This window comes from Eucyclogobius newberryi, unplaced genomic scaffold (assembly GCF_026437365.1).
Source record: "Eucyclogobius newberryi isolate DKJ021-1_F unplaced genomic scaffold, fEucNew1.0.hap1 SCAF_10, whole genome shotgun sequence".
NCBI lineage: Eukaryota > Metazoa > Chordata > Actinopteri > Gobiiformes > Gobiidae > Eucyclogobius > Eucyclogobius newberryi.
Genome location: NW_027315724.1, coordinates 29,863,155 through 29,888,866, shown reverse-complemented (window position 1 = coordinate 29,888,866; position 25,712 = coordinate 29,863,155). Strand labels below are relative to the sequence as shown.

General features: G+C 38.6%; 2 protein-coding genes across 5 annotated transcripts in view; both read left to right on the top strand.

The window, feature by feature from the left end:
• Positions 1-12,246: 12,246 nt before the first annotated feature.
• LOC140371537 (carotenoid-cleaving dioxygenase, mitochondrial-like) lies at positions 12,247-17,252 on the top strand. The gene is made up of 12 exons (XM_072458710.1): positions 12,247-12,332; positions 12,409-12,610; positions 12,685-12,896; positions 13,190-13,305; positions 13,407-13,509; positions 13,755-13,883; positions 13,962-14,122; positions 14,195-14,362; positions 14,431-14,568; positions 16,504-16,686; positions 16,764-16,874; positions 17,011-17,252. Exons 1-12 carry the CDS (start codon positions 12,299-12,301, stop codon positions 17,146-17,148), a joined length of 1,695 nt encoding a protein of 564 aa, XP_072314811.1. The 5' UTR covers positions 12,247-12,298; the 3' UTR covers positions 17,149-17,252.
• A 3,231-nt stretch (positions 17,253-20,483) lies between these two features.
• sorl1 (sortilin-related receptor, L(DLR class) A repeats containing) overlaps positions 20,484-25,712 on the top strand; it is a 62,485-nt gene continuing 57,256 nt past the window's right edge. For 2 of the 4 annotated variants that reach the window (XM_072454190.1, XM_072454183.1), the window contains exon 1: positions 20,484-20,848. In XM_072454190.1, the coding sequence (XP_072310291.1) occupies positions 20,534-20,848 (315 nt within the window). In that variant the 5' untranslated portion in view covers positions 20,484-20,533. The remainder of the gene's footprint in view (positions 20,849-25,712) is intronic. The other 2 variants (XM_072454176.1, XM_072454168.1) reach the window with 1 other exon arrangement.

Sequence of the window (25,712 nt, the reverse complement as noted above, 5' to 3'; positions counted from 1 at the left end):
TTTCAGAAACTTCATCTTTTCTTTCAGGTCTTACGTAGTCGATTTTATTTTGTTCGTGATCACATTGTTGTGCTCTACAGTATTTGCCTGAGCAGCCTGTCCCTACACGTTCTGATGGACTTCTTCACCTGAACAGAGTGTAGGAGGGTCTGGCTGGTCAGGCTAACAGTATATTAGTACTTGGTATAATACTTTTAAGCTTAGACGCACAATATGCTCTTCTGCTCATGCATTATATGGAAGGCTATTTATATTTTGCATAAAGTTGTTTCTGTTTTTCTAATGTGATGAGTCGAGTAAGCCTAGATTTGTGTTCCCACCATGGCACAAACTACAAACTATATTTAACCTGGTTTCAAAATGAGATTAGGGAGTGATTTAGCATTATTTGGGACATTGGAGATTGAGATTTTCCCCTCTACATCGAGTGAAGTGTCCCAACTTACTGGACACAAGTGGAAGATTTTGATGTTAGAGTTATGAACTATATTTTCTGGCCCGTAGGTTTATTGGACAGGACGTGTGTGAAGTAAAAAAGAACGGGTGGACCACTACACGACCGGGGAGCTCTTTAATAAACATGACTTATCAAAGATTCAGGCGACAAGCGCATAGTGATAAACTGAAATGTATGTACATGTAGTCACAAATTACTATTGAACTGTTCCACATTATTCAAATTGAGTCTATAACATTTTGACCTGACCACTAACATTTTCTAAACTGTCACCGGAGAAGAATGTTTAAAATATAAAGGGTGTTTTGATTGAACCATGAGTTTACACACGTCAAAAGTCTTCCACTTACAAACCCACAAAAAGATGTGTTTGATTACAGGTTTAAATTATGCTTTGAATTGCGATACATAGATGGGATACATAATTTGCATGACGCTAAATGCACTTCTTTCCACTGCCTAATGTTTTGGTGTTTCTTTTTATCATCTGTGTCTGTTGTGTGCCATTTGTCATTCACAGTAAATGTCAACCACAACATCCTCGCTCACAGGAAACACTTAAAACTGCATTAAAGACATTAAGTTAGAAAATGATAGTCTCAAGTGTTTATTTCATACAGAAGCAGGACTACAACATGTAAAGCATATACTCCTTATTGTATAGCAGAAAGTCATAATTAAAAATGGCAAATGAAAAGCAGAAATAATTTAATACATTTAGAAGAATGTAACAGATATTAGTTGCTTTAAGTCTATTCTCTGAGCCTGAAGCCAGTGCAGACCTGAGCACAGGACTAATGGGATCGTACTTCCTGGTTCGGATTGCTTTGTTAGTGGGCCGTTAAATTTGCTTTAAATTGTTCTGTGAAGTGCATTTGAGTGTCCAGAAAAGTGCTAACAAATTATATTGTTGACATTTTCTCAAAAATCTATTTCAACTCTATCATATTGGTTTTCATTGTCGTTGGTTCTTAAAAACAACTTATTGGAATCGGTTTGGTCAAACCCCAGGATCTTGTCTGGAAACAAGGAAGACTTTAACTTGAAAATGTTTGGCATAACCGGAACCAGGTAGAACAAGGCTTTGTCTTGAGAGGACTCGATACGTGCCTGAAGGTCCTGCACAAATAAAACATGTAAGCTTTCATAAAGTGGGAAATAGTGACATTTTCATACTCACATTTACTTCTTCTGCAATGACTTCTGTGTCATTTCTGCAAACTGCCACATACTTCTTATCATCTTTAAGAGCATAAAGCATCACAGGCCGAAAATCCTTTCCCAAGCTCGTGTCCTTATAAAAGTGGATATGCATTTTGTAATCTAAAGACAAAAAGTAAAAATAATCTAAATTATCTATTAAAAAAAAAACCTATTGTTTCTTATCTTATTACAAACCTGAGTAACTTTGCTGTTGAATATTGAGGTCTCTCAGATCAAACTCATTTGCCTCATTGAAAATTAAGAATTTGTTCTTAGGGCCTCGAATCAAACGTGCTACCGTCACCGAGGAATCAAACCCATCCGTGGCTTTAAAAAGAAAAACAATCTGGATAACTGCTTTTATCACATCTTGAACTGGAATAAAATGAATAAATACACAGTTGACTTACAAATGTCTACCGTGTCCCAACTTTCAGGTTCTGCAGGAAAACAAAAGACACATCCATGTGTTACTTTGTCATGAACAAAATCATTTAAACAGAATAAAATATCCTACCGTCAAAGTAGAAAGTATCGTCATGTATTCCCATCAAAGTAGCCATTTATAAAAACTGTGTAGAAACAAATACTTCACATTGATTAAAAAACAATTAGATGACAACACAGATTGAAGAAAGTAAGTGTAAACTACTGCTTACACATGGACAGAGTATGCAGAAAATACTGAGGCACAGACTCAATGTTCTGTCCACGCAAAATACCAGTGTCCTCACGTTTCCAACAGTTAACAACAACTCATAAGTGAGGAGGAACTATCTGCAGCCTCAGGACTTTTCAACAAGGGAAACCCCTGGGATCGATGGGAGACAATTGAGTTTTACCAAGTAAAGAAACCATTACTTTTGACTTATTTTTATCCATATATAACCTTTTTTTCTGATACTCAAAAAGGTTTAATTTCTTTGTTACTAAAACAAGATTCTAAAGGTCAGTTTAAAGATATTTAACATATTGGAGACCTATAACACTGCAATGTTTATGACGCAAATTAAAAAGTGAGTTTTATACATTATGGATTTGGGCACAGAGCAGTCCTCTGAACACGTGACTAAAGGTTAATAAGGTGTGTTGGGATTAGACAGATAAGATCACAAGACGCATCCATATAATCAAACTCTGCGTTTAGTATTCGCTCTAACGTGTTTTTTACTTTAACTTAAATACAAGCCTCAGTCAAAGAGAATGCAGAATGAAAGCCTACCTTGAGTCCGGGAGCGCTGCGCTGTGACGCTCGGCGGGACCATGGATCTATTATATTTGACAGACCAATAGATCCATGGGCGGGACAAGCAGCGCGCGGGTGACGTTTGAACACACATCCGGACACCAGACAGGAAGTGAAAACAGAAGTAGAGACAATCTATGAAGAAAATAAGACAAAACATTTTATACAATGCCGTTTTTTTGTAAAGTCCATCTCAAAAAAGGCCTTGGACAGGTGTTGTCAGACTACGTTCACGGAGAGCCAAATGCAGTATATTAGTACTTGGTAGAATACTTTTACTGTCACATTGTTTTGACAGACTACTTCACCTGAACAGAGTGTAGGAGGGTCTGGCTGGTCAGGCTAACAGTATATTAGTACTTGGTATAATACTTTTAAGCTTGAACGCACAATATGCTCTTCTGCTCATGCATTATATGGAAGGCTATTTATATTTTGCATAAAGTTGTTTCTGTTTTTCTAATGTGATGAGTCGAGTAAACCTAGATTTATCCATGGCACAAACTACAAACTATATTTAACCTGGTTTCAAAATGAGATTAGGGAGTGATTTAGCATTATTTGGGACATTGGAGATTGAGATTTTCCCCTCTACATCGAGTGAAGTGTCCCAACTTACTGGACACAAGTGGAAGATTTTGATGTTAGAGTTATGAACTATATTTTCTGGCCCGTAGGTTTATTGGACAGGACGTGTGTGAAGTAAAAAAGAACGGGTGGACCACTACACGACCGGGGAGCTCTTTAATAAACATGACTTATCAAAGATTCAGGCGACAAGCGCATAGTGATAAACTGAAATGTACGTACATGTAGTCACAAAAATGTCACTCTTAACTACTATTGAACTGTTCCACATTATTCAAATTGAGTCTATAACATTTTGACCTGACAGTTAACATTTTTTAAACTGTCACCGGAGAAGAATGTTTAAAATATAAAAGGTGTTTTGACTGAACCATGAGTTTACAAACGTCAAAAGTCTTCCACTTACAAACCCACAAAAATATGTGTTTAATTGCAGACTTAATTTATGCTTTGAATTGCGATACATAGATGGGATACATAATTTGCATGACGCTAAATGCACTTCTTTCCACTGCCTAAATGTTTTGGTGTTTCTTTTTATCATCTGTGTCTGTTGTGTGCCATTTGTCATTCACAGTAAATGTCAACCACAACATCCTCGCTCACAGGAAACACTTTAAACTGCATTAAAGACATTAAGTTAGAAAATGATAGTCTCAAGTGTTTATTTCATACAGAAGCAGGACTACAACATGTAAAGCATATACTCCTCCATATAGTATAAGATGAAATTCAGATTTTCTTTTTTTTAAGCACAATTCATACTAAAAACACTTCAAAGTACTTTACAAAACAATTCAAAATTTACAATGGATTAAAAAAGACAATTTAAAAGCATAAAAAATTGAAAAGCATTTAGAAGAATGTAACAGATATTAGCTGCTTTAAGTCTATTCTCTGAGCCTGAAGCCAGTGCAGACCTGAGCACAGGACTAATGGGATCGTACTTCCTGGTTCTAACCAATCAGATTGCTTTGTTAGTGGGCTGCAGTGGGCCGTGCAAAAAGGTTGTGAAAGTCTGCACGGGATCTTAAACTTCAGGCAGGTTGTGCATTGGCTGATCAGTGTACAGAATACAAAAAAAAAACAGTTCAAACCTCTTTGAAATAGAGAGCTGCTCGGTTATGAATTCACAATTATTGATGATTATGATTAGTTGCTAAGAGACAAGGTGGGGCACCGGTGTTCCTAAAACAAGTAGGTGTCACAGAAACAAGCAGTGGCAAACATACTCATAACTCTCGGAGGGAGCGTCTCTTCCCTGCTGGACCAAGCTCCGGACCTGAGGAGACGGAGACTTCCCCATCGCTGCCCACTCTCAACAACTGCCACACTGCCCCTCTTATCCAAGACTGGACCATCTTTTAATCTTTTCTGTAATTTGAATTAGCTTTAAATTGTTCTGTGAAGTGCCTTTGAGTGCCCCAAAAAGTGCTAAAATGTTATTCTATTCCAAATCTATTATATTGGTCATCAGGCTCGTTGGTTTGTAAAATCACCTTACTGGAATCGGTTTGGTCAAACCCCATGATCTTGTCTGGAAACAAGGAAGACTTGAACTTGAAAACGTTTTGCCCAACCGGAACCAGGTAGAACAAGGCTTTGTCTTGAGAGGACTCGATACGCGCCGGAAGGTCCTGCACAAATAAAACATGTAAGCTTTCATAGAGTGGGAAATACCGGTAGTGACATTTTGATACTCACCTTTACTTCCTCTGCCATGACTTCTGTGTCATTTCTGCAAACTGCTAAATACTTCTTATCATCTTTAAGAGCATAAAGCATCACAGGCCGAAAATCGTTTTCCATTTTCCTGTCCTTATAAAAGGCGATATGCATTTTGTAATCTAAAAACAAAAAGCAAACAAATAATCTAAATTATCTATTAAAAAAATATAGTTTTATATCTTCTTGCAAACCTGAGGCACTTTTTTGTTGAATATTGAGGTCTTTCAGATCAAACTCTTTTGCCTCATTTAAAATTAAGAAGTTGCTTTTGGGGCCTCGAATCAAACATGTCATTGCTGTCTCCGAGAATGTAAACGAAAGGGTTGCTTTAAAAGGAAAAAAGAAGCTGGATAACTGCTTTTATCACATCTTGAACTGGGCCTATTGATGAAATGAATAAGTACACAGTTGACTCACTCGATATACTTTCAGGTTCTGCAAGAAAACAAAAGATACATCCATGTGTTACTTTGTCATGAACTAAATCATTTAAACAGTATAAAATATCCTACCTTTAAAGTAGAAAGTGTTGTCATGTATTCCCACCAAAGTAAGAGGAAATGGGATTTTAGCCATTTTGAAAAACTGTAGAAACAAATACTTTACAATGATTAAAAAACAATTAAATGTTAACACAGATTGAATACAATGTAGAAAGTAAGCGTAAACTACTGCTTACACATGGACAGAGTATGCCGAAAATACTGAGGCACAGACTCAATGTTCTGCCCACGCAAAATACCAGTGTCCTCACGTTTCCAACAGTTAACAACAACTCATAAGTGAGGAGGAACTATCTGCAGCCTCAGGACTTTTCAACAAGGGAAACCCCTGGGATCGATGGGAGACAATTGAGTTTTACCAAGTAAAGAAACCATTACTTTTGACTTATTTGTATCCATATATAACCTTTTTTGTCTGATACTCAAAAAGGTTTAATTTCTTTGTTACTAAAACAAGATTCTAAAGGTCAGTTTAAAGATATTTAACATATTGGAGACCTATAACACTGCAATGTTATGTTTATGACACAAATAAAAATGTTAGTTTTATACATTAGATGGATTTGGCCACAGAGCAGTCCTCTGAACACGTGACTAAAGGTTAATAAATAACTTTGTGGGTGGGTTGGGATTGGACAGATAAGACTCTCAATCACAAGACGCATCCATATAATAAAACTCTGTGTTATATTCACCCCTATGTTGTTTTTACTAGAACCTAAATACAAGCCTCAGTCAAAGAGAATGCAGAATGAAAGCCTACCTTGAGTCCGGGAGCGCTGCGCTGTGACGCTCGGCGGGGCCATGGATCTATTATATTTGACAGACCAATAGATCCATGGGCGGGACAAGCAGCGCGCGGGTGACGTTTGAACACACATCCGGACACCAGACAGGAAAAGAAAACTGAGAAGTTAAGACATCTCTATGAAGAAAATAAGACAAAACATTTTATACATAAATGCAGTTTTTTTAAGTCCATCCCAAATTGTATTTGGGATGGACTTGGGATGGAATGAGTTAAAAGTCTTCTAAAATCTCTCTCTCCTTGGTCAAATCCAAAAGTGCTTTCAAACTTGTCTTTTTTCTGGATCATTTGGATATCTAAAATATTGTCCTGTACATTTATTTTGAGATGATATATGCCCCAATTTTTTATTTTTTACTTTGCAAATTTTATTTAATTGTGATTGAACAGATCTTTTACATTTTATGTTTGTATGGTATAACTATTGGTTTGTAATTTGATGATTTAATGAAAATTAAAAAATAAGACAGATTGTAAGGAACAGGTTTATAAAGGACTACAGAGCTTTTGAGCTTGAATATGCAGGCTTCCTCCTCAGCACAAACACATGTGACCAAAATGTTCCCAAAGATTTCAGAATTAGAAAAAAGGTTTACAACAAAATTCACCAGGAATTTGCTTTGGCGACATGATGCAAGATAAAACAAATAATGATAATAGTAAAAAATATACATGGCAAAGTAATGGAAATTGGTAGACAAAACAAAACATGTTTTAAAAACACTGCTTTTGGCAAGAAATCAGGAGGCAATCTGCAACCGGGGATCTATTACTATATTGTCTGCCACCCACACGCAAATTCACACGATAGAAAAAATTCCAACATGTGTCATTTCCTGCCAAACCAGAATTTTTGGCATCTGGCCAAACAGGTGAATCAAATGATCCATCCTAAGGAATGTGGGCATAACAGTAATGCCTTTTACTTGGAAATCAAGCGAGATATACGATGAACAGTAATTCCATGTATTCTGAATATAATGGATAGGATAGGAAATGTTTTTGTAAATGTGTGCTAACTTGACTAGAAAGAAGTCATTTGAAAGAACAATCTCTAATTCTGTAAAGGAAAAAGACTTACCTGTCTCTGTGTGGAAACATAATTGTATTGTCTTGAACAGGCCTGAGTTCAGACACCAAACTGACTGAGGGTGCAGCGATGATACTAGCGTGATAGGGGTTTTTACAGGCCTGAAATGAGGGTGAAAACACTTTTGAATTAGATTGCAACGCACTCTTTTGCACCCGTGGCCCTGTGAAGGATTTCACCAATGAAACCAATGATAAGATTTATTTCTACCAACTCTATTTTTTCTCACCGGCATTTTTATTTTATATATATATATTTTCAAATCTATATGTATTTGAAAAATTAGCTTCTATAAGTGGCAATTCATTTTTAGAGAGGACGCTATATACGCTCATAATCAATAGTGTCAGGGCCAGGACATCTTAACAATTCTTGATCTCAGTGGAACAAATAAAACGGTCAATTAAAATCAATCAAACAAAGAAAAACATGATTGCCCCTGTCCACAACAGTACAGTTATGTGAATCTGCCTAATGTGCAGATCATCATAGTCCAGGGCATGTGCTGAGTTCACCAAAAGGGCTAAGTCTGTTGTGTAACACTATATAATCTCTATCTGAGTATTGTAATTGCTATTTAGATAGGAATGTCCGTAAAGCAAGTCACAGAGAAGTCACGCAGTCGTATATACTACCTATAGACCTGGTTTGAACTGTCGGTGCACTCAGACTTATCAATTACAAAACAAGCCATAAAACCACTCCAGCATCTACTCAACAAATGTGTTACACCAGGTGCGCAGTGAGGTCTGACTGGATTAACACTCATAATATACGTATAATAGACTTATAATTGTCTCTGGAAAGTACTAATTATGTCCAGTACACTTTAATGTCCGTGTAGATACATTTGTCCCCTGCATTTGCATCGTTCAATGTGGTTGGGGCTCCAGTCAGGAGCAGTGACTTTACATCGTGTACATGTTTTTTTTTTAGGTTAAGAGGAAACAAGAGAGCCCAGAAGAGAAGCCAGACAGAGGGAGAAACATGTATGAAAGTATGAAAGGCCAAAAGGGAGTTGAAGCCAGGATCTTCCCCTGTCTGACTGGTGTTCTTGGTCAAACACATTTAAAATATATATATATATATATATAATTAATTATTTATTCAATATTTTGTGAATAGGTCAGTTGAGAACACAATATTATTTACAATGATGACCTGGAAGAAGCAGCACTAACTCAACACACAAAAAAATATGCGCATCATTCATTAAGTGTAAAATTGTCATATTCCCACTTTATAAACCATTAATATTATAGAATGATAGTCAAAAGACTAAAAAAAAATTTCTGGCTTCACATAAAATTTTACGCATTGATAAAACGATAGTAGCTTGATAGACCCTGCTCACCTCTAGTGAACATCCCTGAACATCCTTTGTATGTTTATCCGGATGTTTATCAGTAGAAGTTATGAACTCTCCAAATAATGTCACCTGTCGCGCATGTTTGTTTACTCAATCCACATGGTCCACGGGCCCTAGGGGCCCTACGGCACATCCCATTCAACCAAAATTGAAATGACTACATTGAGATAGTCTCAAAAGATGGCGCTCCGTACTCCCCCGCACGCACCCGCCGTGCTCCGCTCACGCACCCGCCGCCTAATGTTGACCTAATGCTCGTTGCTGATAGAGTTTTTTAGCATTTCAAAACAATTACTGCCACAACGATGTATTGAAGCTTCAAAGCAAGAAAAAGACAAAAATAGGTTCAACCCCCCCAAGACAAAAAAATATTAAGTCTTTTCAGCTTCAACCCATTTTGAGATGATCCCTTAATCAGTTTAAAATTATTTTTGCTACATATATTTTAAGCGTCTAAATAGATTGTTGATGTTTAATGTATTGGGGATGTACATATTTATTTATTTTTTACATAAAAACATGGTTATTCATCTCATGTAATACTGAAGACAAAGGGGCAAAAACGCTACTTTTAGACTCTAAAATGTCCCAAGGCAGTGGCCCACTCAAACACACAAGTCTCTGTCATAAGTCGAGGACATTGCTCCAAGCTCCTCTTTTCAAACACATTATTTTTAGCAATCAACATCCACGGTCAAGAGAGTTCGAGCAATACGTCATAGCTTTTGCATTTTGTGCAGATACTGTAAATACATCAGAAAGGACAGTTCAGAGTGGGAATTAAGAGTGTGTTGTGAAACTTCCTATAATCTGTCCTTTCCTCCTGTTCTACTGCGTTGTAACAAAGAAATTTTCCCCTTGTGTGGATATTAAAGGATTATCTTATCTTATCTTATCTTAATTATTCATATGTGTTATGATTGTTGTACTGTTGTAACTAAAATTATTGTGGAAAAGTTACAAAAATCTCCTCTGTCTTTGTTATTCTTATCTAACTGGTCGCATGGATTTGCGGTTGACAGTCTGGCAACAACATCTACACACTGAAAATAAATAACTTTGTTGCTTTGGAAAGTTCCAGATGATTTTACATTTTTAATTCCATGTTCCATCTATGTTCACTGATGATGTGAGAGCATCGTTTGTTTGTATGTTTTGTGGGAATTTCCCACCAGCCAACCAGTAATAAGCTGTCGCTCCAGCTCTAACGACTCAAATCCCTTTTACTGCTCTGGGCTGGTGCCCATTTCAGAACCGGTTCAGCCGTTTCCACTGAAAAACGTTTGCTCACCACTAGATAAGAGCACGGCCAGAAATTAGAACATTTAACATAATATGTACATATGCACATATTATGTTAAATATTTTCATTCTCAGCACTAACAAAAAGTAAATATGGATAAAGCCAAACAAAGTACATTTTTAGCTGAAATACAAAAAACAGGGATCAGTTAGGATAAAAAACTAAAAACTAATGCTAACTAAACAGCATTATTATTATTATATTATTTGGTGGAAACCCGATCTAGCACAGCCCAAACCAGCACCAGCCATGAACCGGGTCTAAACCAGCCCAGAACCAGCACCTTGGAGCATATATTGAACTGCTGTTTCATATACACTGTATCATATTCTGTACATTATGTCATGCATGTTCATCTGAAGGTGAGAATGACCAGCCTCAATCTGAACAGCTTGGCCTCTAGTTATCACTGCAATGCAACAATCAGAGCAAACTGATAAGAGGCATCAGAGCTAATGGGTGTGTGTGTGTGTGTGTGTGTGTGTGCGCACCCATGTGTGTGCGTGTGTGTTTACGTGCGCGTGTGCGTGTGTGTACGCACCCGTGTGTGTGTGTGCGTGTGTGTGCACATGCATGTGTGTATGTGCGTGTGTGTGTGCGCACCTGTGTGTGTGTGTGTGCGCGTGTGTGTGGGCGTGCGTGCGTGTGTGTGTGTGTGTGTGCGTGCGCATGTGTGTGTGTGTGTGTGTGTGTGTACATGTGTGCGCACCCATGTGTGTGTGTACGTGTGTGTAAGTGTACGTGTGTGTAAGTGTATGTGTGTGCGCACGCATGTGTGTGCGTGTACATGTGTGCGCGAACTATTCAGCAGAAAAATTATGAACTTTTAAAAACAATTGCAGAAACTAAGGGGGTGTACAAGCAATGCTTACTTTACCCTGGGTTTTATAGTGCGGCACGCCTTTGCATGCAAATATCATCATTGTTTTACAATTCAGTGCAAGATTATTGACTCAATATTCAAGTAAGTAGTACACTTTTATTCTCATCTGGTAAATAAAAATGGGTCCATAATGGCTAGCACTGAGTGGATAGCACTTAATCCTTACAGCTAAACTGACAAGGGAAACCGTATTTGGCTATTGTAGCAAACTCTCAGTGCTGAGACATAGTTCTTGTATTTGGTGAAACAGTCATTCATTATTAACCCTCGGAAATACATGTGAAAGCAAGTTTCAATATTCAAGCCAGTCCAGCTGTGGACTGACTGCCAGAGAGGCTAAATGTTTTTTACATGTTCCTATGTTGACCTATGATAGTAGATTACATTAGATTGTTTGAAAGGTAAAGGTAAAAAAACACATGAATAAACATGAGTTTTAGTTGAGTTTAAAAAAGCTAGAATTAGCCTACTTTGCTGTAGTCCTCTGGCCATCTTGTTAAAGGGCAATAAAACACATTAACAAGACAAACAAACATACTGTACATGGTTACATAAGTACATAACTTCTCCACTAACTATCCAACCAGACAACTGAGGGATTACACTGATATCGTGTAGAATGTATCCTGCCTCAACTGATTCAAGCTTTAGCTATCAGCTATTATGTCAATATACATTGCATCTTTGTATATAAGTGTATGGTAATCCAGTGATTTGAGTGGCACTAATACCAAAATCATATTAATAAATCATTTGCTTCACCAAAAAATATAATTGTAACACAATAGTGTAATAAAGTAACTACACACTAACTACATTGTAATAAATCAACGATACTTTCTGAAAAGCAAACTGCTATATTTACATACATCTACATGACTCTACTGATGTGCTTGTCTTTATTTGAGTGATTATCTCTGTGAATAAGTTACCTCTTGTTTTATCTTTCGTTCACAAAGTGCTGCTTTTTGAGAAGTTACACAAGCATAAAATCCACTTATCACACTGTGTTGGGGCGTACAGTTGAAAGGCGAGTATAAAACCAGCGAATTAGCCTGGCAGAAGAGAGAGAGCGCCAAGAACAGTTTTCATCTGCTGACGCTACAGCAAGTTCTGAATCATGGAGAAAGCAGCACAGGAAAAGAAACATGCAGGTAGTATTAACGGTCTACTTTCACACCCTTTTGAAGTATATTTTGTGCACTAACTGAATTACTGAATTACCTTTAGAGCACAAGAAGTCGAATCACACAAAGCAGGAGCACCAACACTTTACAGATGTGCACGGCCTGCCCTGCATTGAGAAGATTGTGCGCACAGTGGAGGAGACCCCTGAGCCAATTACAACCAACATTGTTGGAAGAATTCCGGAGTGGATCAATGGGAACTTCCTCAGAAATGGACCAGGAAAGTTTGAAATTGGGAACCATAAGTAAGTTGATTAAAACTAGAAATCTCAACTAAACAACAGAATAATGAAATGTGATTCTTACTTTTTTACACCAGGTTTAATCACTGGTTTGATGGCATGGCTTTACTGCATCAGTTCAAAATTGCCAACGGTGAAGTGACCTACAAAAGCAGATTCTTGTCCAGCAGTAGCTACCAGGCCAACAATGACACTAACCGCATTGCAGTGTCGGAATTTGGCACGCTGACTATGCCAGACCCCTGTAAAAACGTCTTCCAGCGCTTCCTGTCTCGATTTGAGCTTCCAAGTAAGTATTCTATTGAACATTTAAAACAAGATTTATTTTATTAAACTTTATTGTTTAAGTAATGGCACATACACAACATACACAATAATAAACAAAAAACTAAATATTAATGGAGGAGGGCTAACAATTCTTATTTTTAGTTGACAATATTTTATAATGTTTGATTCTTTTACATGCTATTTGGATTTTTGTAAATAGCCTTTATTCTGTTTATTTTTCCACAAGTTTAAAGCTAAATAAATTGTAATGGATTCTTTCTATAAATTATACTTGTCTATCTCCTGTCTTCGCAGAGGCAACGGACAATGATAATGTGAGCTTTGCGATGTATAAAGGGGATTATTACGTGAGCACCGAAACCAACTTTATGCACAAGGTCGACCCCGAGACACTTGAAACAGTCAAAAAGGTAAAGCTGTTAGCTCAACTCATAAAGATATATAACGCCAACTCATAAAGGTATAAAGTCATAAACATGAAACAAATGCTACTGTCACTATTCACTTCAAGGTGGATTGGAGCAAATTCATAGCTGTAAATGGGGCCACTGCTCACCCTCACACAGAGCCTGATGGCACCACATACAACATGGGGAATTCCTACACCCCCAAAGGTAGTTAAAATATTTCTACTTTACTGGAGAACAGGATTTTAAAATCAAGACTTGGATGAAAGTCAAAACGTCTTGATTTTGTAAACAGTGTCCAGATGACTCCACTTCAATCCTTTTCTACAATACTCCAGGACGAACGAGGGACTAGACCAAAATGCTACTACTTTATATTTGCGTCTATCCTTCTGACATGAACCTGTAACATGATTGTACAGCTGTCATAAGATATGTTTCTACTCTGACAGGAGCATTTTACAACATCATCCGCGTCCCTCCGACTAAGAAAAGTGATGAGGAAACTCTAGAGGGCGCCACAGTGCTCTGCTCCATTCCCTCAAAGGACAAAACCAAACCCTCCTACTACCACAGCTTTGGTGAGCCAGATACACAGCAGACACTTGAGAAAAAAACGATATTTTGGTTCAAATTAATTTCCTCTCTTTTTGAAACAGCAATGTCAGAAAATTATGTGGTGTTCATTGAACAGCCCATTAAGATGGACCTGATGAAGATTGTGACAGGGAAGCTGACAGGAAGCAGCATCAGTGACAGCTTTTATTGGGACCCAAAACTCAACACCATCTTTCATCTCATCAACAAACAGACTGGAAAAGTAATTTATTTTAAGGAACGGTCCCTCCTATTTTCTAACACAACATACTAACTCTTGTGCTTCTACTTCCAGGTGAGCTTGGTCAAATATCTGTCAAAGCCATTATCAACATTTCATCAAATCAACGCTTATGAAGAAGATGGCTTTTTAATCGTGGACATGTGTGTGTCTGATGATGGCCAGGCTATCACTAACTACAATGTGCAGAACCTACGCAAAAGTGGAGAAGCTCTTGATGAGGTTTGGCATATTCCACATGGTTTAGTCAATCATTTACATACGTTTGACTACGTATTTGTTTTGTTTAGGTGTACAATACACTTGACAGAGTCTTCCCGAGGCGATTTGTCTTTCCTCTTAATATAGACAAGGACACTCCACACGACCAGAATCTGAACACGCTTCCTAGCAGCACTGCAACTTGTATTATGACGTCTAAAAACAAGGTAGTTTGATCTGTACTGTTTTATATCTTGGTGAATATACTACATACTATTTACCACTTATTTATTTTAAGTCTGTGGTGACACTGGTAATAATAATAATAATAATAACTTTTATTTATATAGCGCTTTTCAGTGACCCAAAGACGCTGAACATAATAAAAAAAAGGGGGGGGGGTATTTACAGACAGGGGGGGACAACACGTACAATACACATTAATATACAGATAAAATGAACAAGACAGAAGAAGTAGAGAGAAAAAGATGGGGATGTAACAGGGGGTAGAAGAGTAGGCAATGGGGTAGAGGAGGCTAGGGGTAGGGGAGGTCATAGGCTTGGGTGAAGAGGTATGTTTTTAGGCGGGATTTGAATGTTGTGAGTGAGGGAGAGTGGCGGACAGTTTGGGGGAGGGAGTTCCAGAGTCGGGGTGCTGTTCGGGAGAATGCTCTGTCGCCAAGTTTTGAGTCGGGATGTTGGTGCAGCCAGGGTGAGAGAGGAGGAGGATCGGAGAGCTCGGGTGGGGCGGTGGGGGATGAGGAGGTCAGACAGGTAGGGGGGGGCAAGGTGGTGAAGAGCTTTGAAGGTGAGGAGGAGTATTTTAAAGTTTATGCGCTGCTTGATGGGGAGCCAATGGAGAGAGCGGAGAACGGGAGTGATGTGATCACTGGACCGGGTGTGGGTGAGGAGGCGGGCAGCGGAGTTTTGGACCATTTGGACTCTATGGAGGGAATGGGAGGAGATGCCAGTGAGGAGGGAGTTGCAGTAGTCGAGGCGGGAGGAGATGAAGGCATGGATGAGGGATTCAGCAGCGGGGAGGGTGAGGCAGTGTCGGATTTTGGCGATGCGGCGGAGGTGGAAGTATAAGGTCTTGACGATGTGGCTGACATGGGGAGTGAAGGAGAGGGTGGGGTCCATGATGACACCGTGATTGCGTACCAGGGTAGAGGGGGTGATGGTCGAGGTGTCGATGCTGAGTGAAAAGGGACCAGTTTTATTGAGAGTGGATTTGGTGCCAATGAGGAGGAGCTCTGTTTTGTCACTGTTCAGTTTGAGGAAGTTGAGAGTGAGCCATGATTTTATTGTAGAGATGCAGGTTTCGATGTGGCTGAGGGGAGGGTTTTGGGTGGATTTGGTGGTGAGGTATATCTGGGTGTCGTCAGCGTAGCAGTGAAAGTCCAGGTTGAGTTGGCGGAGGATGTGACCAAGGGGGAAGATGTAGCAGATGAAGAGGAGGGGGCCGAGGACTGAGCCCTGGGGGACCCCTGCGTTACTGGGGAGAGGGTGGATGAGTGACCGGAGAGGGAAATGAACTCTTGCCTGTTGGTGAGGTAGGATGTGAGCCAGTCAAGTGCAGAGTCTTCAACACCCAGTTGGCGCAGCCTTTGTAGGAGGATGGAATGGTTTATAGAGTCAAAGGCTGCGCTGAGGTCTAGTAGTAACAGGATGTTGAGGGCCCCGGAGTCTGCAGAGGTGAGGAGATCGTTGAGTACTTTGACCAGGGCTGTTTCAGTGCTGTGAAGTGGGCGGAAGCCAGATTGGAGGGGTTCATAGAGGTTGTTTGACTGGAGGTGGGTGTGAAGTTGGGCGGCGACGATGCGTTCCAGCGTTTTTGAGAGGAACGGCAGGTTGGAGATGGGGCGGTAGTTGGAGAGGTTGGCGGAGTCTAGGGTGGGTTTTTTGAGGATGGGGGTGATGGAGGCCAGTTTGTAGATGGAAGGAACATGGCCGAGGGATAAAGACTGGTTGAAGAGGGTGGTGAGATGGGGGATGAGAGCAGGGAGGCAGGCCTTGGTTAGAGTCGTTGGCCTGGTGATTCTTGTTGGGACAATTTATTATCCTGCTTGCATTTAGACTATGGGAAAGAACTGTTTTTGGCATCTTGAGTTCTGAGACCCTGCATGTCACTGCTCTCTTTTAATGTTGTGTGTGTTATGCAGGTGTTTTGTACTCACGAGGACTTGCACGGGGAGGACCTGCATCAGTACGGAGGCTTGGAGTTCCCTCAGATCAACTATGGCCAATGCAACACCCATTCGTACCGCTACTTCTACGGCTGTGGCTTCAGGCACCTAGTGGGTGACACTCTGCTCAAGATGGATCTGCAAGGAAAGCACATGAAGGTATTAATCACCTATTTACATATTTATTCATTAGTATTTATAGTTTAAATTGTTAATCGGTTACTTTTTCCTTGCAGGTGTGGGATAAACCCGGTCTGTACCCATCTGAACCCATCTTTGTCCCTTCCCCCAATGCCACAGCGGAGGATGATGGTGTTGTTCTGTCTGTGGTGATCACTCCAAATGAGGTCAGTTGGAAAGTTTGGAAACAATTTTGCAGCTGTATTATTATATCAAGCTTGTTGGATTCAAATAATCCATGAATTTCACCTGGATATGTCGAGAACAGATTCAAAGTGACATATTTCATTTGTTTTCTGTTAGGACAAGAGCACATTTCTTCTGGTCTTAGATGCTCAGACGTTCGAGGAACTGGGTAGAGCTGAGGTCCCAGTCAACATTCCCTATGGTTTTCATGGGACGTTTAACAACAAAACAAATTGTACATATACACAACTGTAAATGTTTTCATCATCTTTTACTTAATGTGCAGCTTTATGCAGTGTATATTTCTGATTATTAGCAATCTTGTATTATTTGTGTGCATGGCTTTATTTTAATGCATTGCAGTATACTCTATATGTTGGTATTTATTCATTTAATTTTACTGTGGACAAAAGTATTGAATATTTATCAGTTTTACAGTAAGTCAAGGTTCAGTTTGAAAAGAAAAACTGAACAATAAAAGTTGAAAACTACAGGAAGAAGAGCTTCTAAAATGGAATCCCTCTGTCTGTCATCTATAAATGACATTCCATCCAAAATTCAGGGACAATGTACAAGTAACTGGTAACTTTTTCCAACTGTTAAAACAATAATTTAAACAAAATGAAGGTATTACCAGGAAGTATTAATTGTCAAATCATAACAATTGTGCAATTTATATGATTTTGGCATTTGCTGCCCATTTTGAAGCAGGAAGTAACATTATGAATGTCACCAAAATCATCAAAATGGATTTTTTTTGTAAAATATTAAGTACCTTTATAATAATACTCACAAGATTTGAGGGGAAAGGAATATGCCAACCTTTTATATGCACTTCAAGCAAATTTTATGATTAGCGGTTGATAATTAATTATTTGAACTGGTTAGGTAAACAGACTGACAAGAATAAAGATACATTGTACATAAAAAAGTATGTTTAAGGACAAAGGAAATTACACTAAGAACATTATCTCAATAAAGATATTGTTATTAGAACTGCATTAATTACCATGTTTTATTAGAATATTTAACCCGCTTTTAACAAAAAGTGTAAATGTACAAAGTAACACAAGCTTTACATGGCAAATAAATATGTAAATGTTTATAACACACACAAAGAGAACTGACACCAGTAAAATTGTACATAATAAAACAAAATATGAATTTTCTGCAGACTAACAATTTTTGTCCCATGTCACTGTTTACCGATCATGACAGATTAGTTTATCAGAAATCAATGCCAGTGTCTGCCTCAGATGGTTTTTCTTCTCCATGAGATGAGCCTCCAGGCTTTTAGCTTCAATCACAATGCCTTCCAGCTCCTGCATCATAGATATATCTGTAGCCGCCTTTTCACTGCCAGAAACAAAACACAGCAGTATTATGATGGTGTCTACATTGTAGTAGAAAGCTTGTCTCGGCAGAGAAGTGAGTAGTGACTGCAAAAGTCCAGAAGGTGGCGCTGCTGCAAAGGAATGAAAAGAACCACTGCCATGTCAGACCAATGTGGTTTCTGCTGGATAAAGGGAACTTTACCCTCGGAAGCAGGTTTACAATTGTTGCATTCATATAATTTTGTCCACCATCTGATAAAAAAGTAACTACGGTATCAAGCTCCTGGGAAAGTACAATATAAAAACTACACTCCACTTATTTTCAGTCAAATCAACCAGCCTGAGAGGAATCAGGGTCAGTTTGTTCTCCAAACCCACAAATAAAGAAAATTACTAAAACAAAAATACATAAATTATAGGCTTTATAAAGGCATTCCACCTAAATGTATTTTTAGTTAAATTAGCTTTGAAAAAGGAATTGTCAAACAAATCTACTGAATGTCAGTCCATACCTGAAAACAGCTTTACTGTTTCATCTATGAACCAAAATATTAGAAACTCTAGTTTAGCTGATTTTCCACTGTGCAGAGCTTGTTTCTACTTATAACTAGAAAATCATCAAATCAGACAACCTGCAGGACTAGAGATTAAATAGATTAATAGAGCAGAATAATAGTAAATAAATAACAGTGAAGTATTATATAGATTTGATGTTAAATGTTGAATAGACATAAACTATACATCTGGGGAAATTGTTGGCACTGACATAAATATTTGACTTACCATAGGACCTCAGCAAATTTTGCAAACAGCTCATTGATCACACAGCTTGCATCTGAAAAGAAAAGATTGGCTTAATTCAATGTAAATTTTGTGTGAAATATACAACAAACACCACAAGTGCACACAAGAACTTAAAAGTGCATATGACAGAGTAGACTGCACATGTCACTAAAATGTAGTGAACATGATTATATTTCAGATTTCTGTTAAGTTTATATGTTACTTCCTGGTCATTTTAAAGCTTTATTTGTCAAAACTTCTTCACAAACCACAACTTTATGGTGGTAAAACTATAATTAATATTTAAAAAAACAAACAGGAGAACATGGCCATATAGACTTTAACTTGAATGAGTTAGAATCTGTCATATATGAAAAGAAAAACATACAATAATTCTTCGGGACATTCGTTTAATGTCAATGTAATCACCTGCAGTTGCAGCTTCAATTAAATGTGCTGGGTCCAGGTTTGATTGCTTGAAGGTTTTCTTTTTTGGTGGCGATTTTTCTCCAGCAGGTGAAGGCATCTAAAGCAAAACATAAAAAATGACTTTACTATTTTAAGGTTTGTAGATAAACAAAAGTAAAGGCAAACATTAGATAAGCCTACTACAAATGAATACAGATGTGTAAACTAAGGCTAACGAGTTAGTATATATCTCTTTTAATAGAAATGCTGTGTTGGATTAACTAGATAAATTCATCTCGTGATCTTTTCTCTGATTAAAACAAACTATATAACAGTTGACTTGCCTCTGGAGTAGCCTCATTGGGCGCTGTGCTGTTGTTCACTGGTCTCTTGTTAACAGGAGTGGACATATGTGCAGCTTCTTTCATGGCTCAGAGTTGCTGTAAAATAATACGTTATACTGTTATAATAATTAATAATAAGGCATATTAGCAATATATTTAACAGTCCAATTTACTGAACGTTAACTGCTCTTAAAGTATAGTTATGATTAGCTATGCTAGTTAAGCTAGCTAGTTAACGGTAATCTAATTTAACTTAATGTGAAAATATTCACTTTGCTGATAAAAAAAGTAAGAAGGCAAAACCTTAACCTACAAAACAATTTGCTCACAAGATATTGTCTGTTGAAGTTTTATGTAACAAATGATAACATGACACAAACGTGACACTTATTCATCAGTTCAGTAACATTAGCGTAAATGCATTTACCGACGAGCGATAGTGGTGCATTTACAGGCTGGCGGAGAAAAGGAAATCTTTTAAAATAGGCAGTGTGACTATCTTACTGACTGCACTGATATCCCTCTGTGTAGAGCTTGCTTCCACTTATAAGTTAAGTATATCAGACAACAGAAGCCAAACTAGAGAGTCTTAGCTTTGCACTCCAAAAGGTTCGGGGACAGCTTTAGTTTGAATCGGGAGAAAAACTCGCAACAAAAGAAGTTGCCAGTTTCCGCCACTCCCACGGGCCATGAACGTCGCAGCTGGGGCAGCCGTGCGCCGGTAGAAGGAGCTCTTCAGTCTTACCTCATCAGAGCCAAACATACACAAACATGGCGATATTACAGGCGGACAAGATGCAGTCCTGTCTTCGCATATGTTTATTAGTCCTGCCGGTCATTGGATTAAATGCATCGATGCTCCATCTTCACTCGGAGCAGCGCTACATGCGTCCTCAGAACAGAGGGATTCACACCATAAACGCGAATGTGAATTTGGCGGACGGTGATGGAGGTGGCGCCGCGACTCCAGCGCTGCGCCTGGCCGCTCGAGGTGTCACCAGAGGCGGCTCAGACTCGGGTGGTTTACCGCAACATCGAACTCGGAGGAGTATCGGAGACGCGACCATGCCCAAGGTGTACGGCCAGGTAATGGACTGCATCTCCGCGGGCGTTTCTCGCTTGTTCGTATACCTCTGGCTGACCTGCTCTGCTGATGGTGGCACTGGCAGAGGAGGAGGTAGATGTCGTGCAGGAATTACACAAGCCACTTTGTTGTTGTCCAAGAGGCATGAGCTCTTTATCTTTGTTTCCCAATGTTGATCGCACTGATCGCGATGCAACGACATTTGTAATCATACATAGACAAGGAAGTAGCACATCTTCCTCTTTTCTCTTGAAGGGCACTGTGGCAGGTAGCCAGGTGACAGCCAAATGGCCCTGTTTGTTTGTTGTTCTTATTCTACTATTAGGAACAACAGACATCAAGCTGGTTTTGTGTTTGGGGCCTATAATAAAGATTCCCCAGTCGTTGTGTATTAAATCTCTTGTATCAATATTTGGGAAGAAAGCAAAAGAGGGGCAAAGAGCAGGGCATCAGTGGCTGTGAATGGTTGATTGGCTTAACACACACAGCATAAAGCTAAAATTGACCAAAGTGTCAGTTTGACACTTTTAATAGAAATGAGCCTGACAGGAGTGCTATGGGGGATTTCTTCTGACACAATACTGACAAATTTAAAACTGTCCAGAGTATGTAGGCCTTGATAACATATTCTAAATCCAGGACTAAACAACATTTATGACTTATAAACAACTGGTAGCTACTAAATACCAACTAAACTGGGCTAAATTAGCAAACTATGGCTCTTAGAAAACAAAAATGTTATGAACTGCAAAATGCTCTAGAAAAAAATACTTCTATAAATGCTGAAGAATAATCCACCTGGAATACTGTACAATGTTGAGGGGCATATGTCCTCACATTAGGACCATAACCTGAATGGGAGTCTGGGGATTCTTGTAGCCACATGCCATTGTGTCGCCCCATTGGTCCATTAAAATTCCTGCAACTGCTGCAGAATTGTAAATAAATGCCGATAGATTATTTGCCCTTAAGACAGAGGAGATGGGGGAAGTGTGTCACTCCACCTCCCCTTCTCCTCATTTGGTGACACTGCTGTCTAAACAGACGGCACAAATGGTCTCTTGGGAGTCTAGACCTAGGTCAGGTTTCATAGACCCACTCTATAATTCAATGTTTAACTTGTCCAGTGTTTGTTTGTTTGTTGTGAGTTTTACCTGTTTCAGTTCAGGGCCTCTTGATCTGAAATGGACTTGTTAGAAAGCCCAAGCATGTGCATTATAACAAGCCTGTCTGAGGAGAGCACAGTTTGCATAGTTAATCAGATGCATCATTTCACAGCAGACTAACAGACCTGATCCATGATATTGGTCAAACGTAATGCAGTGAAGGTAACAAGAGGTAAAGACAGATCTAAACATTTGCTTTCTGCTTTCTCACTTTGGTCTGTCATCCTTTGGTGACTCTCTAGTGTCCGTCACATGATGGGAGAATGTTGAATATACAGTGTCCCCCCGCCATTAGATAGTCCTATTTGGATATGAACGGTGTGCAATGCCTTATCCGATCTAGCTTTGCATTGTAATGAGGGAGGGTTTCAGCCATTTATTAAATGATAATTTTAGTAACATACTTATTAAGATAAGATAAGATACATTTGACTATTTGCACGGGAAGAAACGTTTAGTTTTAGTCTACCTGTATATTCCTTAGAAATACCATACTAAATAACAACAAAGTTATATAAAAATCTTTTGACTTGTCTTGCACTGATATATCAGTGATATAGTATACTTATAAAAGCTGCTTGTTTTCATCGCTTTCTCAAAGGGTTGTCAAAAGCATTGAAAATCAAATGCTTATCAACAATGCTAAAACTCAAATTGAGTATTGAAAACTAGATACTCATTTGAACAAGTCTAGATACAATTTTGTCATTGTTATTTCGAAATTGGTATTGAGTATCAAACCTATTCCTTAATATCCAAATCGAGTTTGAAAGGTCAGTATTGTAATTCTGAACACTAGTAACTGTGCAATGGCTGAAAAAAAAAAGTATTGCATTGTAAATCTGGTCATAATATCACCAACAACAGTTTTCATGGAGGACTGTCACCTACACCAGTAGATCCAGAGCACTCAGGATATCCAGTAATACTTGGCCTCATAGGGGCCTCCATAGCTCTCCTCCTGAGGAGAAGAAGTCCATACCTCTGACTTCTTCTTGAGCCAGAATATTGCACTTTGCACAGATTTTTCATTCATTTAATGCCTAGATTATTGTAACTCGTTGTACTGTGGGCTGGACCAATCCTCTCTACAGCGCTTATAGCTGGTCCAAAATGCTGCTGCCCGCTCGTTGACAGAAAGCGAAAGCATTTTACCCCGGTTCTTGTCTCCCTTCTCTGGCTTTCTGTAACATTCAGGATTGATTTTTAGATTTTGATGTTTGTTTTTTAATGACTTGGCCCTGTATACCTGATTGAGCTTTTATCAGACTATGTCCCAGCCAGGTCAGTGAAGACAGAAAACCAGTTGTTGTTAAATGTGCCCAGATCCCGATTAAGAACTCGAGGAGATTAGGCCTTTGCTGTGTCTGCCCCCAAACTGTGTCTTTTAAATCTGCTCTTAAGACGCATTTCTTTGCATTGGCTTTCAACACAAGCTTACTGTATTTTTTGATCAGTTTTGTTTGTAATATTTGTACTTTATCTGTGTCTTTACCATTACTTGTGCATGTGAAGCACATTGGGCAGCTTGTGTTGCCAATTGCCATTAATATTGACTTCATTAAGTACAGACAAACCTTTTTCTGTTGTGAAACCAGGTAAAAAAGTTCGTTCTACTATTATTAGCTTGTAATTGAAGCTGTACATACTAAGTCCAGAAATGCTACTGCCATAGTCACTTTATAGTCACTATACTTAATTTAAAAAAAAACTTTTACTGTTGTCATATGTCATAAAACTCAAACTACAATACCATTTGTTGTAAAATCGATTACCAGATAATGAATACTAAAACTAGTATTGTAGTTTTATACTGATTTGAGCAAGCATCTGTTATGAAAAGTGGCACAAGGGCAATTTGAAAACTTGAAGACTTTATGTATCCCTTCAAAACAAATTCATTTGAGCTGCATCAGACAATAAAAACAGGTGGAACCCATTCGTAAATACATTGGACAGTAAAAAAAAAGTAACCCACATTGCAGATTATACAACAAGGTTCCTAAATGGTTTTAGAATGGTTTTGATCCATATCAGACATTCAGAATAACCACACAGTAATATTACAAAAACAACATTTCGGATCATGACAGTAATTACAATGCAATGCAGCGAGAATGTAACTGCTCAGACACCTTCACTTCCTCAATGTCAAGAAAACTTGTAGAAACAGATAAAAATAATTGCTTGTAGCAGAGTTCAGCCTAAACAGTCTGGGAGGGAGTCTTCATTGGCTGTCAGTCCTGCAGAGATGATGTCATTGTTTGATATGGGCCGTGATGCCCTCCAGTCCTATTACTGTATAATGGCCCACTCAGAGCTGATGAGAGGGAGGGAACAGGCTGCCTCAGCGTGTAGTGTTGATCCTAGTACTGCCAGCCACAGATAGCACAACAAAGTCATGTCAATATACAAGTTGTATTCAACCTACGTCAAATGACATGCAAATCCAAAGAACATAGTTACCAAACAGAAGAAAGTACGCTATGTGAAAGACAACACTGCTAAAGCCAAGACATTTCAAGTTAAAATACTTAATCTGCCAAATGTCTTGTAATATTGAGCAATTTGCATATTCCTAAATAGTTGTTAAAGCGTATGATTTAGTTGAAGTGGCATTACTAAATAATGTATCTTTAACGATTATAGTAGTTGGGAAGTAGATGCTTATCTTTCCCATCAGAGTAAACCTTCTGGAATTCAGATCTGGCCTGCACATGTCTCAAGCTAATTTCTAATCTTAGAAGAGCTGGATTTCGCAATACTCTTTATCATCATATGCTCCCTATTTAGCATTGTATTGAAAACATACATAAGTTTGTGTTAAGTATTAGTGGTGGTGAGGTACGGTTTTTGATCTGACTGTCTGAACTGACCTTTCATTTGCTTACAGGTTAGACAGTCTCCTTAATCCTAAATTATAGTTTACCAACTTTATATTTTTAAGAGACTCTCTGCAAATGAAAAAGTTTTAGTAATAAAAAAATAATACGGAACAATGCAGCTATAGCTTCCTCTAGCACTGTGAATTTCTCAGCCAATGCTGCTCAAGCTTTATCAAAGTTATTACAAAATGAAAGCTGTCAAACTCTGTAACGCTTTTGATTATTGAGTGGGCAGTGTCATGGCAGAATGCTGCATTTCTCTGTTCAGATATGCCCCATGTTCTGTATTGGGGGAATGTGTGATGTAAAAAAATAACCAGACAAAGGTTGTCATTGGAAACAGGCCTAAAGCCAAGACATCAAACAAAAACATATTTTTTCACTACTCAAACATTGGGATATAATGTGCAAAGTTGTTTTAAAGCAGTATGCTTTGTCCTAATGCCATTACAAAAGAGTACTAAAACTCTGACTTTGAAACAAATATGATATGTGTACAAGGAGCAATATAAATACACTTTCATTTTACAAACCTAACAGACAAACTAACTCTTCCTGTCGCGTGGGGTCACATGACCCACCTGACCCATGATAAGAGCGATTGGTCCTTCTTTGTGTCCCTCCAAAATGTCTGCCTCCTTTTCTTCGTCCTGTCTGCTCCGTCACGTCTGAAGGGTTTTCAACACATAGAGGACTTGAGATTAAATGCATTATGTATGTGTGTGAATGCCAGACTGGATTGCGGTTGTAGTCTTTCGGCTCAGGCTGCACCTCTTCTCCCTCGACTCCTCTCCGACCACAAAGCTGTCAGGCAG

Bases quoted from the DNA above. Each gene is read 5' to 3' on its own strand.
- LOC140371537 (XM_072458710.1), top strand. From the start codon at position 12,299: ATGGAGAAAGCAGCACAGGAAAAGAAACATGCAG. The intron at 12,333-12,408 runs GTAGTATTAACG...AATTACCTTTAG, and splicing joins ACAGGAAAAGAAACATGCAG to AGCACAAGAAGTCGAATCAC. The intron at 14,363-14,430 runs GTTTGGCATATT...TGTTTTGTTTAG, and splicing joins GTGGAGAAGCTCTTGATGAG to GTGTACAATACACTTGACAG.